The sequence below is a fragment of the Leuciscus leuciscus genome, assembly GCF_965113295.1.
Source record: "Leuciscus leuciscus genome assembly, chromosome: 12".
In the NCBI taxonomy this organism is placed as follows: Eukaryota; Metazoa; Chordata; class Actinopteri; order Cypriniformes; family Leuciscidae; genus Leuciscus; species Leuciscus leuciscus.
In genome coordinates this window covers 10,704,888-10,718,808 of record NC_138736.1, presented here as the reverse complement: position 1 = coordinate 10,718,808, position 13,921 = coordinate 10,704,888, and the positions used below count along the sequence as shown (strand labels likewise).

Below are 13,921 nucleotides of genomic sequence, written 5' to 3'. Positions count from 1 at the left end.
AACATCTCCTCACTATCCGCTAGCTGCCTGTCCCCCGAACACACTGTAAAAAAACGCGGTCTCTCTAGACACCACAGGCTCCACAAACGGCAACAAAAACAAACTGGGCTCACCCGCACCACGAAACACAACAAACAGTGCTCCAGCCAATCACCGACAAGAAGTATTTGAGGGGTGTGGTTTGGGGGTTAGTTCGCGTGCACATGAAGGGGATGTGGAGGAGAGAGAAGCATGAAGAGGGAAGTTTGAATTATGGCCGACACACGACTAAAGAGACGACGTTCCGATGAACAAATTGCAAAGAAGAGGGACAAGGATAAGGAACGCGTGAAGTCCCGAATTTACATCAGAAAAACCTTCGAAAGGTGGCGAGAACTCCGCCGGCAGAAGGGCTTCCAATCCGACATAGTTGCTCTGTTTTTGCAGAACAGGTAAATCCATCTTTCTTAACTGACGTTCATGTTCGCCAAACCAACACAAGGATGTAATTAGCTAGAACTATGCAGTCAGCGTTAGCTTTGGTGAATACAACATATATGTTTCAGCTATGTTCAGCATGTTTCAATCTCTACTGTAAATGATCAAGCAAATTCACAGTAGGGCGACAATTTGTGTGAATGATTGTTTTCACCCACGGTTTGTTATGAATTTGAATGTTCATTTATAGGCTATTGACAACTTTGACTACATTTGTTTACGCCGCCGCCGTTGTTTATGCTCACTGGGAAACGCGAAGCTAACGCTATCTTGCTATTATTGCGTCCTTGTATGGGAGCTATAGTTATAACCTCAGGTGGCAAACGATTAAGATAATGTTTCTCTTTTTCTGCATTCTGTTCTGCAATATATAAAAGCATTTATCTAACTTGGTGACATTACACATTGAATGAAGTATCAGTAAAATGTAACTTTGTTTGTAGTGACTATTTTGACTTTCCTTTATGACGGAAGGGAGGGGAGGAGGGAGGAGACGGGATGAGGAGGAGGGAGGGTCTAGCTAGCCTCCGTTTTGTTTGACAACAATTCGAATGTCAACAAGAAGTTACGACTCCCGGGATCGCTTAGAGCACCTTTAATTCTCAAATGGCATATGTGGTATAAAAAAAAATAATAAGAAAAATTAATTTTCCCAAAAAGATTTTTCTCTGCTGATCCTGGTAACCCTAGTCACAAACCTTGCTCGATAAATGAGCTTAAATCGCTTGTCATAGCAGTTTTCCTTAATTCCCATCCTTGCTATTTCAGCAGCACATCAGAAACCTGACTTCACACATTTCTGTTTAACAACACAAACATTGTCTGAATGCAGCCAGTGAGTAAATATGCCTCCCTTCATTTTCTTCTGAAGACGACTAAACAGAAGAACATTTGTATGGCTCGGTCATGAGCCACATCCCGCAGGGCAGACGCTGTAATCTTTGCATCGCAGTGTCTACACATGGCATGACATTTCACCTAAAATGAAAACATAAGCAAAAGAGGGAAAAACATAAACCATAATTTTTCATTTCTCATAAACAAATCAGCTTCACTCTAAAGTCTGTTCTCAAACAGGCAGCACTGGACGGCAGTGTTTGGCTCTCTGTGTGGCTGAATGGTTAGAAGCAGAGAGCCTGAAAACCCTCCGTGTGCCATCTAAACCCACGGGCAGCTTGCCAAACTAACCCCGGTCTACAGCTCCTCAGACATTCCCACAGACCCAAAAACTCTCTCAATGAAATCAGTCATAAACATGAAGGTAAGACACACTGTTTAAAACCTTTCACATCAGTTGTTGCAAGAACATAATTGAATGACAATCCATAAACACACATGAGCATCAGTGTTTAGGTCCGTCGCTACATGCAAATGTGTATCTTTAACTAAATGATGTCATATAAACACCTAGTCAGTAATGATACTGATATAGATCTCACAAACCTCAAGTACACAAAACTTGCTTCATTTAAAGATACGATAATAATAGTTTACAGCTCAGTAAGCAAGTCAAATATAGATTTTTTTTTTTGACTGATTCAAACCAGAACCCAGAGCCTTTATGAGCCTTTTTGTATGATACAATAAAGGAACAAGAGTTTTGATTCTGACTTTTGTTGCTTTTTTGCAATTCTTCTGAAGTACCGAAGTATGCACTTGAGACTACTCACATTCACAACTTCATTTATTTAGCCGTAAGAAGCAACGGCACGGATTCAGCAGTGCAGGAAACACTGGACTATGATTAATCTATTCATTTTTAGCATTCAACTGTTCAGTTTGTAGTCCTAAAACCCAAAAGACAATTAGCATTTCATGTTTTGCTGTACAACAGAAATTACAACCATACCTCAAATGTAAATTTGAAATCATTGTGTGCCCCAGGCCATATATACTGTAAATGTTACTTTCTACACAAGGGCTACAGCTACTACAAGATTGTGAAATGATATACTTGATAAATCAGAAAACCATTGCAGTTCTACTTAGCAACTGTCAGCAACTTGGTTTTGAAACCATGTTCGAGGTATGACCGTGTGTAATTTATGAAGCAGAACGAAGTTTCTTCAAGTAATAATAACCACAGATCTTATTTCACTCATAAATCCAAAACCACTATTCTAAAAACCCATTAGAAATTCCCCAAGGGAACTATGCTCAAATAAATAACCAGGTTGGCTTACAAATGTATGCAATTATGATTATTATTTCAAAAACAGTTATACCTCTTGCAGGGCTCCTGTTTGTTTATACTGTCTCTGTGAAATGTTAATCATAACAAAAGAATTTAATCCATGATAGTCTGTGGCTTTGTAGTAGCTCACTGAAGTCACGATAGGATGTCACATTACTGTAATAGTCCAGTTATCTGTAGCATGACCACCCATTGAGGACAGAAGCAAATGACACACAGGGTGAGCTTGATGTGGCACATTATGTACGCTCTCAAGAAGCCTTAGATTTCCCAGCACCACTCTGATAATTTGGTTTGATTAAATTTGCTCTGTTTTTACGTGAAGGAGTCACACACTTCCTCAGCAGGAAGCAATTTCTATTTGAGCGGCGTGGAGCGAGTGAGTGCAGTCAACAAAACAGCAATCAAACATACCTCCCTGTTATCCAGAGAAAATTGCAATTGGCCCCTCGTTCGATAACAGAGTGCGACAAGATCAGGCAAGCCCTGTTGTGTCTGAGACCGGCCAAACATGTCTGATGGCAGCTAACGCTGTCAGATTTACGAAAAAAAAACAGATGGAAGCAGAGAATCAACATTCCAGCGTTACATTTTGTCGACGCAACATGCGAGAGAAATTGGTCACATTCATTTTGTGACTCAGGAGTGAAACAACTGACTGCAGCGGCTTCCCATCATTTAACATTTTATGTGTCATTAATGAGTTCTATGCTGGTGTGTCATGCAGATATTGCAGTTCTTCTCATGTCAAATCATACAAAGTCACTATAGTATATTACACACCTGTAACACATTTTTTTTTTTTTTTTTTTTTGCAATGCCCTTACATTTAAAGATTAAAACACAGCGTGTCTGGAACACAGCATGATCTACTAATGAGTATTACATCTAGACAGCATTGTAATGACAGTTACTGGACTTTATCAAAAAGTAACTCAATAACCTGTCACTTATCTCACATGTGTCTTGGGTCAATTATTAATGCGTGTTCAACACAACGTGTTCAACACATTTTTGGGTTTGCTGTGCAGTTTTCTGCAGTTGGGTGATTTTTCAATTAAAAACACTTTTGACCTTCAAAAAATTATACTCCTTAAGACTATGTTCTGGAAACATTTATCAAATAAATCATTTATCAATGAAATAAAGATCTCATCGTGCAATTTCATTTTGATAATAAATCCAAACTATCACAAAGTATACTAAAACGATTTGTAATAGTGTGGATTTGTGATGAAAATCCCATGATGTGTAAGGGATAGTTCACCCAAAAATTTAAATGTTGTCATCATTTACTCACCCTCATGTTTTTTCCAAACCTGTACGAGTTTCGTTCTTCTGTTGAACACAGAAGAAGATATTTTAAAGAATTTTGGTAAACAGACAGTTGACAGTAGCCATTGACTTCCATAGTATTGTTTCCCCCACTATAGAAGTCAATGGCTTCCGTCAATTGTTTGATTACCAACTTTCTGAGTGATTTTCAAGAAACTCAATATAGCTCTCTAAAATGCTTATTGTGATTATTAAGTGATAGTTTTTGGGACAGTTATTATTTGTTATTTAAAAATAAGCAGTTAAGGGTTTTTTCCGGTTTAGTTTCTATTTTCTGAAGAGACACAATCACTTTATATGATGTACAGATTTAATGTAGGCTTTTATTCACATATAAACATTGATCAGCGAACATTAACAGACGCTCAACCAAACGCTCGAGAACAAACCTCTTGCGGAAGCTCAGACGTGCTGCATAACACCAGAATGAACCTCATTGGTTCTCGCAAATCAAGCGAACTTGCTTGAGCTTCCGTTTACCACAACTGATGTGTGAGTTGATGAATGTTTATATGTGAATAATAGCCTAAATTCAATCTGTTCATCATACAAAGCGATCGTGTCTCCTCAGAAAAATTGGACTAAACCAACTTTTTGAAGCGTCAATGTGGTAATTGCATGGAATGCCAATGGAGGCACAGAAATCTCTCAGATTCCATTAAAAACTTTATATGTGTTCAGAAGAGAATCAAAAGTCGGTTTGGAATGACATGACATATAAGTAAAAGATGACAGAATAAACATTTTTGGGTGCACTGTAAACCCTAACGCTCAAAATAATTAATTGGTTTGAATAGGACAAACTTAAATTAAACTAATTTGTTCAGTCAAATGAACTTTTATGAGTATTTAGCACTTTCTTTTTCTTTCAAGTTCACAGAACTGATATATTTTAAGTAAACTGAACTGTTTCATTGTTTTGAGTTTTATGAAATGATTTATTTTAATTTAAACAAACTTAAGTTTAACTGAAACGGCTGGGATGTCTATTTCCCAGCATGCTTTGCCGATGTCACTTGAATGGGAGAGTAAATGCTAAAATTAAGTGTAATATAATGGGGTTTTTTTGTGCAAGATTAATGTTAAGTGGGAGATTTAGTAGTGATTAATGTTTTGTTATGCTAATTTAGAAGAATTTCTGTTATTGTTGGTTTTAGGATAGTTACCATCATGGTGACAAGTGGTGCATGCGGCTTGATTTGAGAGCAAATAAAATCTTTATATTGTTGTACTCATACAGCAAGTGCTGTATAACATACTATTGTTAGCATGATAACATGTTAGCAAACTAGCTTGTTAAAACTATAAGTTATTACTAATGAAAGTGTTCACAATGAGATTACATGAAGGTTTTAAGTTAAATGTATGAAATAGTGTACTCTGCTTTTAATTGTTCTTAACTTGAAATGTTTAAGTACAAACTTAAAATCTTAAGTTCTGCTTACTTAAACTTTGAATTTCAAAACTTAAAAAATTTGAGCCAATCGATTGCCTTAAATTTTTTGAGTTCTGCTAACTAATTCGGGTCTACAGTGTGAACTAATAACCCTTTAAAGTGCACTTTTTTTCTTTTTTGGAATTTTCACACTCTTTATTTTACAAAACAGGAAAGAAGTGTTCATAAGTAGGCTATGTGAAATGGGATGCTCATCATGAATGTTCTACTCTTTATTTAGTGCTTAAACAATCGTCCTTCGTGTTTCCCCATTACTGTTGGGTAATCGAGAATGCAAAACTGTTTCATCAAACCATTTCATCAAGGACATCTTGGAGCTCGAGGAATAAATTCAGCTCTTGTTCATATTCTGTTCTCAGAAACATTATCGTCATCAGGAAGCTATCTCAACTAATGGTGGATTCCATAATTTGCATTTATCATTTGCATAGACATATGTACACTACAGTTTAGTCAAAGTAACATTATGTAACATTTGCAATCTGTCTGCCATGATTATTTACAGATTTTCTGTCTGAAATATTTGAAAATATTAGACACTCCAAAGTCTAACTTCAGACACATTAAACACGCTGTCCTCAAGTTCAACCAATAGTTTTAATGGGAATGAATCAACAAAAGATCAGTCGTTTTGAGAGAAATTAAACGAATGTTTTCTTGAGTCTTTCATGTGTGAAAAGCTGAATTCTAGTGCTGCCTGTTCCCTTGACTACAGATATACTTGGGTCACTGACCCACTGTACCTGCAATGTTCTCTACTCCTACTGAATCAAAGCAGCTCAGATTTTTGCATCCTGGTTGTTTGTTCTTTAATGATCATTAGCAGAACATCTGGTTTTATTCAGTTTACTCACATTGAACATCACATCTCATCTGCTGCTGTGTATCTTAGCAACAAGCGCTGAACAACAATACAATTAAGTTCAACGATAATGTAGAGAATATCCATTTATGCATTGAGGATTAAATACCAGATTACGATATCCCCATTATGTCCCATTTGAGAGGATTTAGCGCACCCCCCATAGACCAGATTCCAGAAACATCCATGGATCCAATCAGACGTTTCTCGATGGCAAAAACAGCTTCAGACTTCACACTTCAAACTAGTTCTGTTCCATTTAAGATTAAAACCCTTTGAAGGAAACTTCACTTTCTTTCACTTCCACCCTTTTGACATTTATGAGTAAAACTCCATGAAGCACCAGAGCTGTGCTAACCGACATATACTGAATACAAAAGCCTTCTTCCACTGGTGCTCATTTGCATCGGTTTTGAGAAACAGCTCCAAGGCCAGAACAGAGTCCAAAGTTCCAACAATAAAAACCATTTCTGACAATGCTTTGTTGTACCAAAGCATGAAATCTGGACTCTGCTATACTAGAATCAGTCGGGGGAAACTCAAGTGTAAAGGACAGGTGCAGACACAGAGTAAAACCTGCACTGCTGCAGAGTCGAGAGTGCCAGCAGTGGAACGGAGCCTGAATCTCTGCTCTGCCAACCAGAAAAACACTATCTGCCTAATAAACATGTGAGGCAGGGCTTCTGTCCCGAATGTTTGACCTCAATCCAACTGTTTTGATGCTTCTTAGATGTGGGAAAACCGATGGATTTAAGACAATAGCCTGTATCGTGATCCTACTTTAAAACCTGCTATGTTGTCTGCGTCTATGTCGCAATAGGCTTTATTTTGTGCTGAGAGGGTACATTTACAGTGAACTGATATTTACACACTTTGCTGACTTGCAGATAACCATCTGGCAGATCTATGTAATGATGAGTTATGCGTGTTATGCATTTAGCCTTTATCATGCAACTAGTGCAGCATTACCCTTAGCCCTATTCTGACCAGGAAATGTTAAGGTTTAAAATTGGCTCCATAAAATGAACATGCGGAAAATAGATCTGTCTAATAAATGTTGACATTTAGCAGTTTGGTATAATCGTTTATTATTAATATATATATATATAGGCCTATATGATGTATAAATAACCTAAAATGATTTAATGACTGCTTTAGACCCTCGGTGTCAAGATACATATATATATACACATACATACATACATACATAGCCTACATACATACATATATGAAGAGTTCAGATGCAAAAGCCTCTCAGTGCCATCTGAAATTTTCTTCTAGAATGGTCATTTTTATCAAGCTCGTATATTTAAGTTCAGTAATTTCACTTAAATGGCAATGAAAATTACCTATTAATTATTATTTAAGTGAAATTACTGAACTTAAATATACGAGCTTGATAAAAATGATCATTCTAGAAGAAAATTTCAGATGGCACTTAGAGGCTTTTGCATCTGAACTCTTCATATATACACATATAAATGCTCATTTATTGAAAGTGCATGAAGTATTTAGGCTACTGGATAATGACTCCACTGGACAATTTTTAGAGACAATCCAAATTATTGTGGAAAGTCTGCTCATATCCAATAAATTATATGAACTCACTGTCTTGAGATGATTGTTTACACGTTTAATTCTTGTTTAAGGCAAATCACATGTAGGCTATAGCCTAGTATTTAACATCCCATGTCTCTCATACAGGAGCAGAACTAAGAAATCAACAGATGACACCCATCGATAGGCTATGCGTAGAATCTTTGACACCTAATCATCCAGACTTACTCATTCCGTCTCATTCCGTTACATTCCACTTTTCCCTCAATCGGTATGCAGGGAATTCTGTCGTATAAATAAATAGCACTGGTACACAGTGTCCGTCTGTCCGTCTGTCTCTCACGCGCGCCATGCAAACTACATGAGAGAAGTTCAGTGTACATGTAGTCACAGTCTTAACGGGATCATTCTCACTACAGGTATTTCTCCCTCCGCGCAACTTTTCCAGTCATGGTGTTCGGGTGGGCTGATATTAAAGGAGCACTTACCCCAGACGAGCATCCGTGGATCAGCTGTTTCTCCGGTCTCGAGTTTATATGATCAGCGCAGGTTCCGCGAGCTCAGGGCAGCACTCAAACAACATGCTGTATTTACAGATGATCACAGAGGAAAGTGCCAGTGAGGCTGGAGAGCTGCAGTGCGCACTGAGGTGTGTGTCACTGACACACACACACAACATTACCGGTCCGCTGCTGTGACTCTGTGCCTGCGATCCTCCGCTACACTTCACAGATGCAGAGGGGTGGAGTGACAGATCCCAGCCGCGCAATGTGTCACGGGAGGTGTAGTTCTGCTCATACGGACACTGCAACAAAGCGGGTGTGTTCAGGCGGCTGCTTTCCGTTTGTGGTGTGGATGATGTGAAAATGAAAAAATAAAAGAGTAACGACATTTATGTCGTGAGGAAAAGTAATTGCGTGCTGCATTTTAAGCGAGGCCTTTAATAATGTGTGTAGTTCCATATTAAAGTATTTTCATATTATATTATGACGTTTTGCAAAGCCATATAAATTTAAGTCAATTAAATATTTTTTATTGATATACAAATTATATCAAGCTTGTACATTTTATTTTAACTCCACATATGTCAGTGTGGGAGGGACAATGAAACATTTAGCTGAACTTGATATTGTATTTTAGTTTTTTTCTTCTTCAAATTGTGTTTTATTGTATGTATATATTAGATTTTTGCTGCTTTTTTCAAAAGTTAGTTTAGTCATATTGTTGTAACAATTCAATAGGAATACGAAGCTACAGGATTGCTAAGGGAAATTTTATCATAAAAATATGAATAATAGTAAAAAAAAAAAACTTCAGTTTATCCAGTGATGTGTGTGTGTGTGTGTGTGTGTGTGTGTGTGTGTGTGTGTGTGTGTGTGTGTGTGTGTGTGTGTGTGTGTGTGTGTGTGTGTGTGTGTGTGTGTGTGTGTGTGTGTGTGTGTGTGTGTGTGTGTGTGTGTGTGTGTGTGTGTGTGTGTGTGTGTGTGTGTGTGTGCGTTTGATTTATATTACATTGTGGGAACCAAATGTCCCCACAAGGATAGTAAAACCTGAGATCACCTCCATTGTGGGGACCAGCCAGCGGACCCCATGAGGGGAATGGGTAAATAAACATACTAAATTATATTTTTTTGAAAATGTAAAAATGCAGAAAGTGTTCTGTGATGGGTAGGTTTAGGGGTAGGGTTAGTGTAAGGGGACAGAATATACAGTTTGTACTGTATAAAAACCATTAAGTCTATGGGGAGTCCCCACAAAGATAGTGAACCAGACGTGTGTGTGTGTGTGTGTGTGTGTGTGTCACTGTAATACATTTTAAGTACAAGCAACTTGGATATTTAAGTAATTTCAACTTAAATCACATTCAACTGACTTAAAAGAAATATTTGAATTTTAGTTATTAAAGAAGTTGAAAATTGCTTATTTTGATGAGTTAAAGCAATGTAAAAACATATGTTGTCATAACTTATTGATCATTTACATTTTTACATGTGTGTGTGCACGCACAAATATTCAATTATACAATACACAATATAATATACAATGACAATATACTACAGTGATTTACTTCATAACAATACCATCAGCATGGAAGAACCTTGAATGTCACTCTAATGGAAAGACATCAAATTCAGTATCAGGTCCTGCAAAATTATAATTAGAACAAAAAGCAATGACAGCAATACTAAAATAACTTTTAACATGCATTATAAAAGGTTAACTCCTCCCAGGGGTTCTGCCTTTGCTGCTTATAGCTTTCTTTATTTTGGATGTAATGGTGGCAGGAGCATTCACTGTCATTGTTTTAGTAAGGAAAAGAGAAACTTGTTTTTAGAAAGGGCTTGATAGGAAGTTCAGCCTTCAAGCTCGTGTCTAAATATAGTTCTAATGTGTGACCAAACTGTGCACTTAGTTTTTCAGGAAAGAAACCCTTTGGTCACCAGAAGCATGAGAGCGGGGCCTTAGTGAAACACTTGTGTATACTGTATGTAAGGGGCAATGTTTTTGGTGTCATGAGAAATAGTCAATTTGTTAGTTCCTCAAAACAGAAAAACTGAACGTAGTGCTGACGATAGTACATTTATAGTGTTCACATTTATTTAGCTGCAGAAGTGTCACAATAAGGCAGAGGCACACATATTGCTATTGTTCATGATAATGCTCAAGCTGTACATTTTATATTGGCCTAGAGTTATGTAGGCCTGTGCAAGAGTTTGATTAATATGTATCACAATGATCTCTGTTCAAAGAGTTTTATAAATATATCTGCATTTGTTAAAATATTGCTAATTTAACTGTTCAAATTGAATGCATATATGAGCATATTAATATGTCTTGAGGGCTTATACATTATATGTCTGTTTATACTTATGAAATAGGCCTATCAGTTCAGATGTTGTTCAGCGTGATATAACTCATTCACTTCTTATTTAAAGTGTAAGACTAAGACTGACTTGTGACAAAACCGTCACACTCTCATGACCCCCCTCATCTGTGCCGGAAATAGCTTCACGAATTTTTGAAGTGCTTGTTTGTTTAAATATTCAAACTTCCTATAAATCAATTTAAAAGGACAGGGCAGATTCTCCATTTCAACTCTTGCATAATTCTGTTATAACATCTCAAATTTAGGGACTCTATAAAATGTCACAATGGGAGTATGGTCTGTCAAAAGCACTTTATTGGAGACATTTAATTGCAAACGGATGTAGAAGGTTATGAAAGTGATCTTGATACTATATTAGAAGGATAGTGTTTTGGCTGGTTATTTGGTACAAAATGACATTATCAACATGATTTCTTTTTGAAAGTGCATTTTAAACTAATTAAATTTGAAGGCTAACAGATTATGGACGGGCTTGTGAAGGATGATACGGCAAAATTAAACTATTAAAAAATGAACTCAATGAACTGAACATAAAATGATGTGGAAGGTAAACCGTGGGGTCCTAAAGAATAATACACTATCCACTGGCGCCATCTACTGGATGTGCTTCCTGTTTTGTCAATAACATGCTGTAAACATTTTATATTTTTTACTTATACAAACGAGGTAGCAGGCGGTATTTATTTGCAACAGTTTTTTTCCAGTACAGTATTGACTCTCAATGAATCCCAGAGTTTTAGATAAATTGTTTAAATCAATTGAATGCATTTGATGGAATGGACAGCGCTGCTTAGAAGAAAAGTACAGATATAAGCTGTCATATTGACGGCAAAATTATATTTTATCAATAAAATATTTTTTATAAACATTATTCTAATATAATAATTTAAATGAATTAAATAATAAATGAACGACACTTTTTATTTGTTTATTGTTAATATATGATTTTAATGCATTTTTAATTGAACTTTACAAATTAAAAAAATTAACAAGTTCTCGGAGTCATTTCACAATTTTTACATGTTGCTAGTACAATTTGAAACAGCGAAGTAAAATAAAATAAAATAGAAATTAAAATTAAAATATTATAAATTAATTCAACAGAGACACAGTTCTTTTTAAAAGCTTTATAGATTCTAAATAAACATTTAAAGGCTGTTTGAAAATGAGCAAAATTGGGGTTTGAGTTACTCCTTTTAGTCTGATGAATAAAAAAGTTCCTAATAACAAAAACACATTAATACCCCAATTTCTATTTTTCTATTTTTAATGAAGTAAAACAGATGATTTAAGACTAGGTTGCAATTCACTTAGAATTTGTGATGCTTTCATATTTTTATTTTATTTTATTTATTTATTTATTTTTATTGAATTTTCTAAATTACAGAATTCAATATCAAGTTCTTGACATTTCTTTTACACATTTTCACATTTTGTAAGTATAACTTGAAACACACAACAATAATAATAATAAAAAAAATTATATATATATATAAAGAAACTTAAAAATAAAGGGCATCACAAACGTTAAATGAATATGCTTTCATATTTTGTGTTGGCGAGTCCGGGTGCTTACGTCATCATCAGCAGGTGAAAGGTCATGTAGAGAAAGATGGCGGCGTCCAGGGGAGCTGTAGTGTTAAAGGCGGTTAAGAAAGTTATTGTACAGTTTTGCCCCTTTGAAACTAATGTTCGCTCCACAAGGCAAGTATACTGTACATGCATCGATTTACCTTAAATGAGCGTGGTTAAAGTTAAAGAACAGGTCTGTCTATTACAGTAAAATCTTGTGAATGAGAATGACTTCATGAGCTCTGCTGTTTTTTTTGTTTTGTCTTTTGTCATCCCGTAATAGCGGTCATAGGGACGGAATATATGATGCCAATTATAATAATTTAGATGTCACCGTGTGTTTCTCAGTTTATATACGTTTGATTTCAGCGTTCTTAAAGCAACAGTCGCCACTGTTGAACTGCTCTCCACCCGACATTTCAGTTTAGAGGACCAAAGTGCACTAGTATATACCGATTATGTGCGATAATACGCGAATTTATTGTTAAAAGTCGTTACATGAACATGCTTATGATACCGAATGTAGATCAGATGCTTGAGTTGTGTTATATTATCAGTGAGATCTCTGGCGCCCCTCTCAGCCTAAATGCAGTAATTACAGCAGGCTGTCGAACTGTTTTGAACTTGAACTATTGCTATGTTCGAACTAACTAGTAATTTCATACTATTTCCCCTACTATGTATACTGGCACAGTACGTACAATTTCTGTATGCTTTGTACATTACTTTCCAGCCTCATACCAAATTTCTGTTTCTCTTTTTCATGGCACTTGACTCTACAGACAAATTTCCTTATGTCCATAGAATCATCTGCTATGAAATTATTCTCAAAATCTGGGAAAAGCTTGATGACAAACTGCCCACTTTTAAATTACCTTCATAAATTCAGAAGTCAGTCGCACTGCATAACTGTCAAGTCCCAAAAAACACTTCATTCCATCACATCTCATGCATATCTTATGTCCCTTTCCTTCCCGCAGAGAGTTTCTCATCATGGTCGGGTCCGAAAAAGTCAGAGCCACAAATATGAACTGTGAAGTTATCACAGAAGTAAAGCATGACCGATCAGAGCCTACGGTTGACATCACATTCTGTGAGTGACCTCAGTGTGCATCTGAGTTACTCCAATATTGTAAATATGCATTCAGTTAACATAGTTGTGGTCTTTTGCAGTGGATGGAGAGAGGCTGGTGATGAAGGGATCCAAACTCACCACTGAAGAAATGCTCTCAGCTTTACAGACCCGCTGCAGTGCTAAAGATCCTCAGGCTAAAGCAGGAGACAAGAAATAGTGTATTGTTGAATATGTATTTATATGTGCGTAGATGTGTAATAAAATTGGTATCTGTCATGTCTTTGTGAGTTGAAGTCACTTTATCCTGTACAGTTTTGTATATCAACAGGCCTCTATAATCTAGCACACGTCTCTACTCATCTAATGTTCCACTCTGACAAACATTTTGTGGAAATGTGAATCTGAACAAATGTGTGTGTATTATTTTTACATCATATCCAGGTAAATAATGTATTTAGTGTTGAAGAATTTCTGGTGTGGTATCATATTCTAAAACCTTTAAAATC

At 36.3% G+C, this 13,921-nt stretch overlaps 2 protein-coding genes across 4 annotated transcripts in view; one reads left to right on the top strand and one right to left on the bottom strand.

Moving 5' to 3' along the window:
• pag1 (phosphoprotein membrane anchor with glycosphingolipid microdomains 1) overlaps positions 1 to 8,624 on the bottom strand; it is a 55,316-nt gene extending 46,692 nt beyond the window's left edge. For 2 of the 3 annotated variants that reach the window (XM_082185185.1, XM_082185186.1), the window contains exon 1: positions 8,370 to 8,624. The gene's annotated coding sequence lies outside the window, so the exon portion shown is untranslated. The remainder of the gene's footprint in view (positions 1 to 8,369) is intronic. The other variant, XM_082185187.1, reaches the window with a different exon arrangement.
• A 3,730-nt stretch (positions 8,625 to 12,354) lies between these two features.
• mrpl53 (mitochondrial ribosomal protein L53) lies at positions 12,355 to 13,695 on the top strand. The gene is made up of 3 exons (XM_082186362.1): positions 12,355 to 12,472; positions 13,321 to 13,433; positions 13,514 to 13,695. The coding sequence occupies exons 1-3, from the start codon at positions 12,381 to 12,383 to the stop codon at positions 13,630 to 13,632; spliced, it is 324 nt and encodes a 107-aa protein (XP_082042488.1). The 5' UTR covers positions 12,355 to 12,380; the 3' UTR covers positions 13,633 to 13,695.
• The last annotated feature ends 226 nt before the right edge of the window (positions 13,696 to 13,921 follow it).

Coding starts and splice junctions, on each gene's coding strand:
- mrpl53 (XM_082186362.1), top strand. CDS start 12,381: ATGGCGGCGTCCAGGGGAGCTGTAGTGTTAAAGGCGGTTAAGAAAGTT. Junction 12,473..13,320: donor ACTAATGTTCGCTCCACAAG/GCAAGTATACTG, acceptor TCCTTCCCGCAG/AGAGTTTCTCATCATGGTCG. Junction 13,434..13,513: donor TACGGTTGACATCACATTCT/GTGAGTGACCTC, acceptor GGTCTTTTGCAG/TGGATGGAGAGAGGCTGGTG.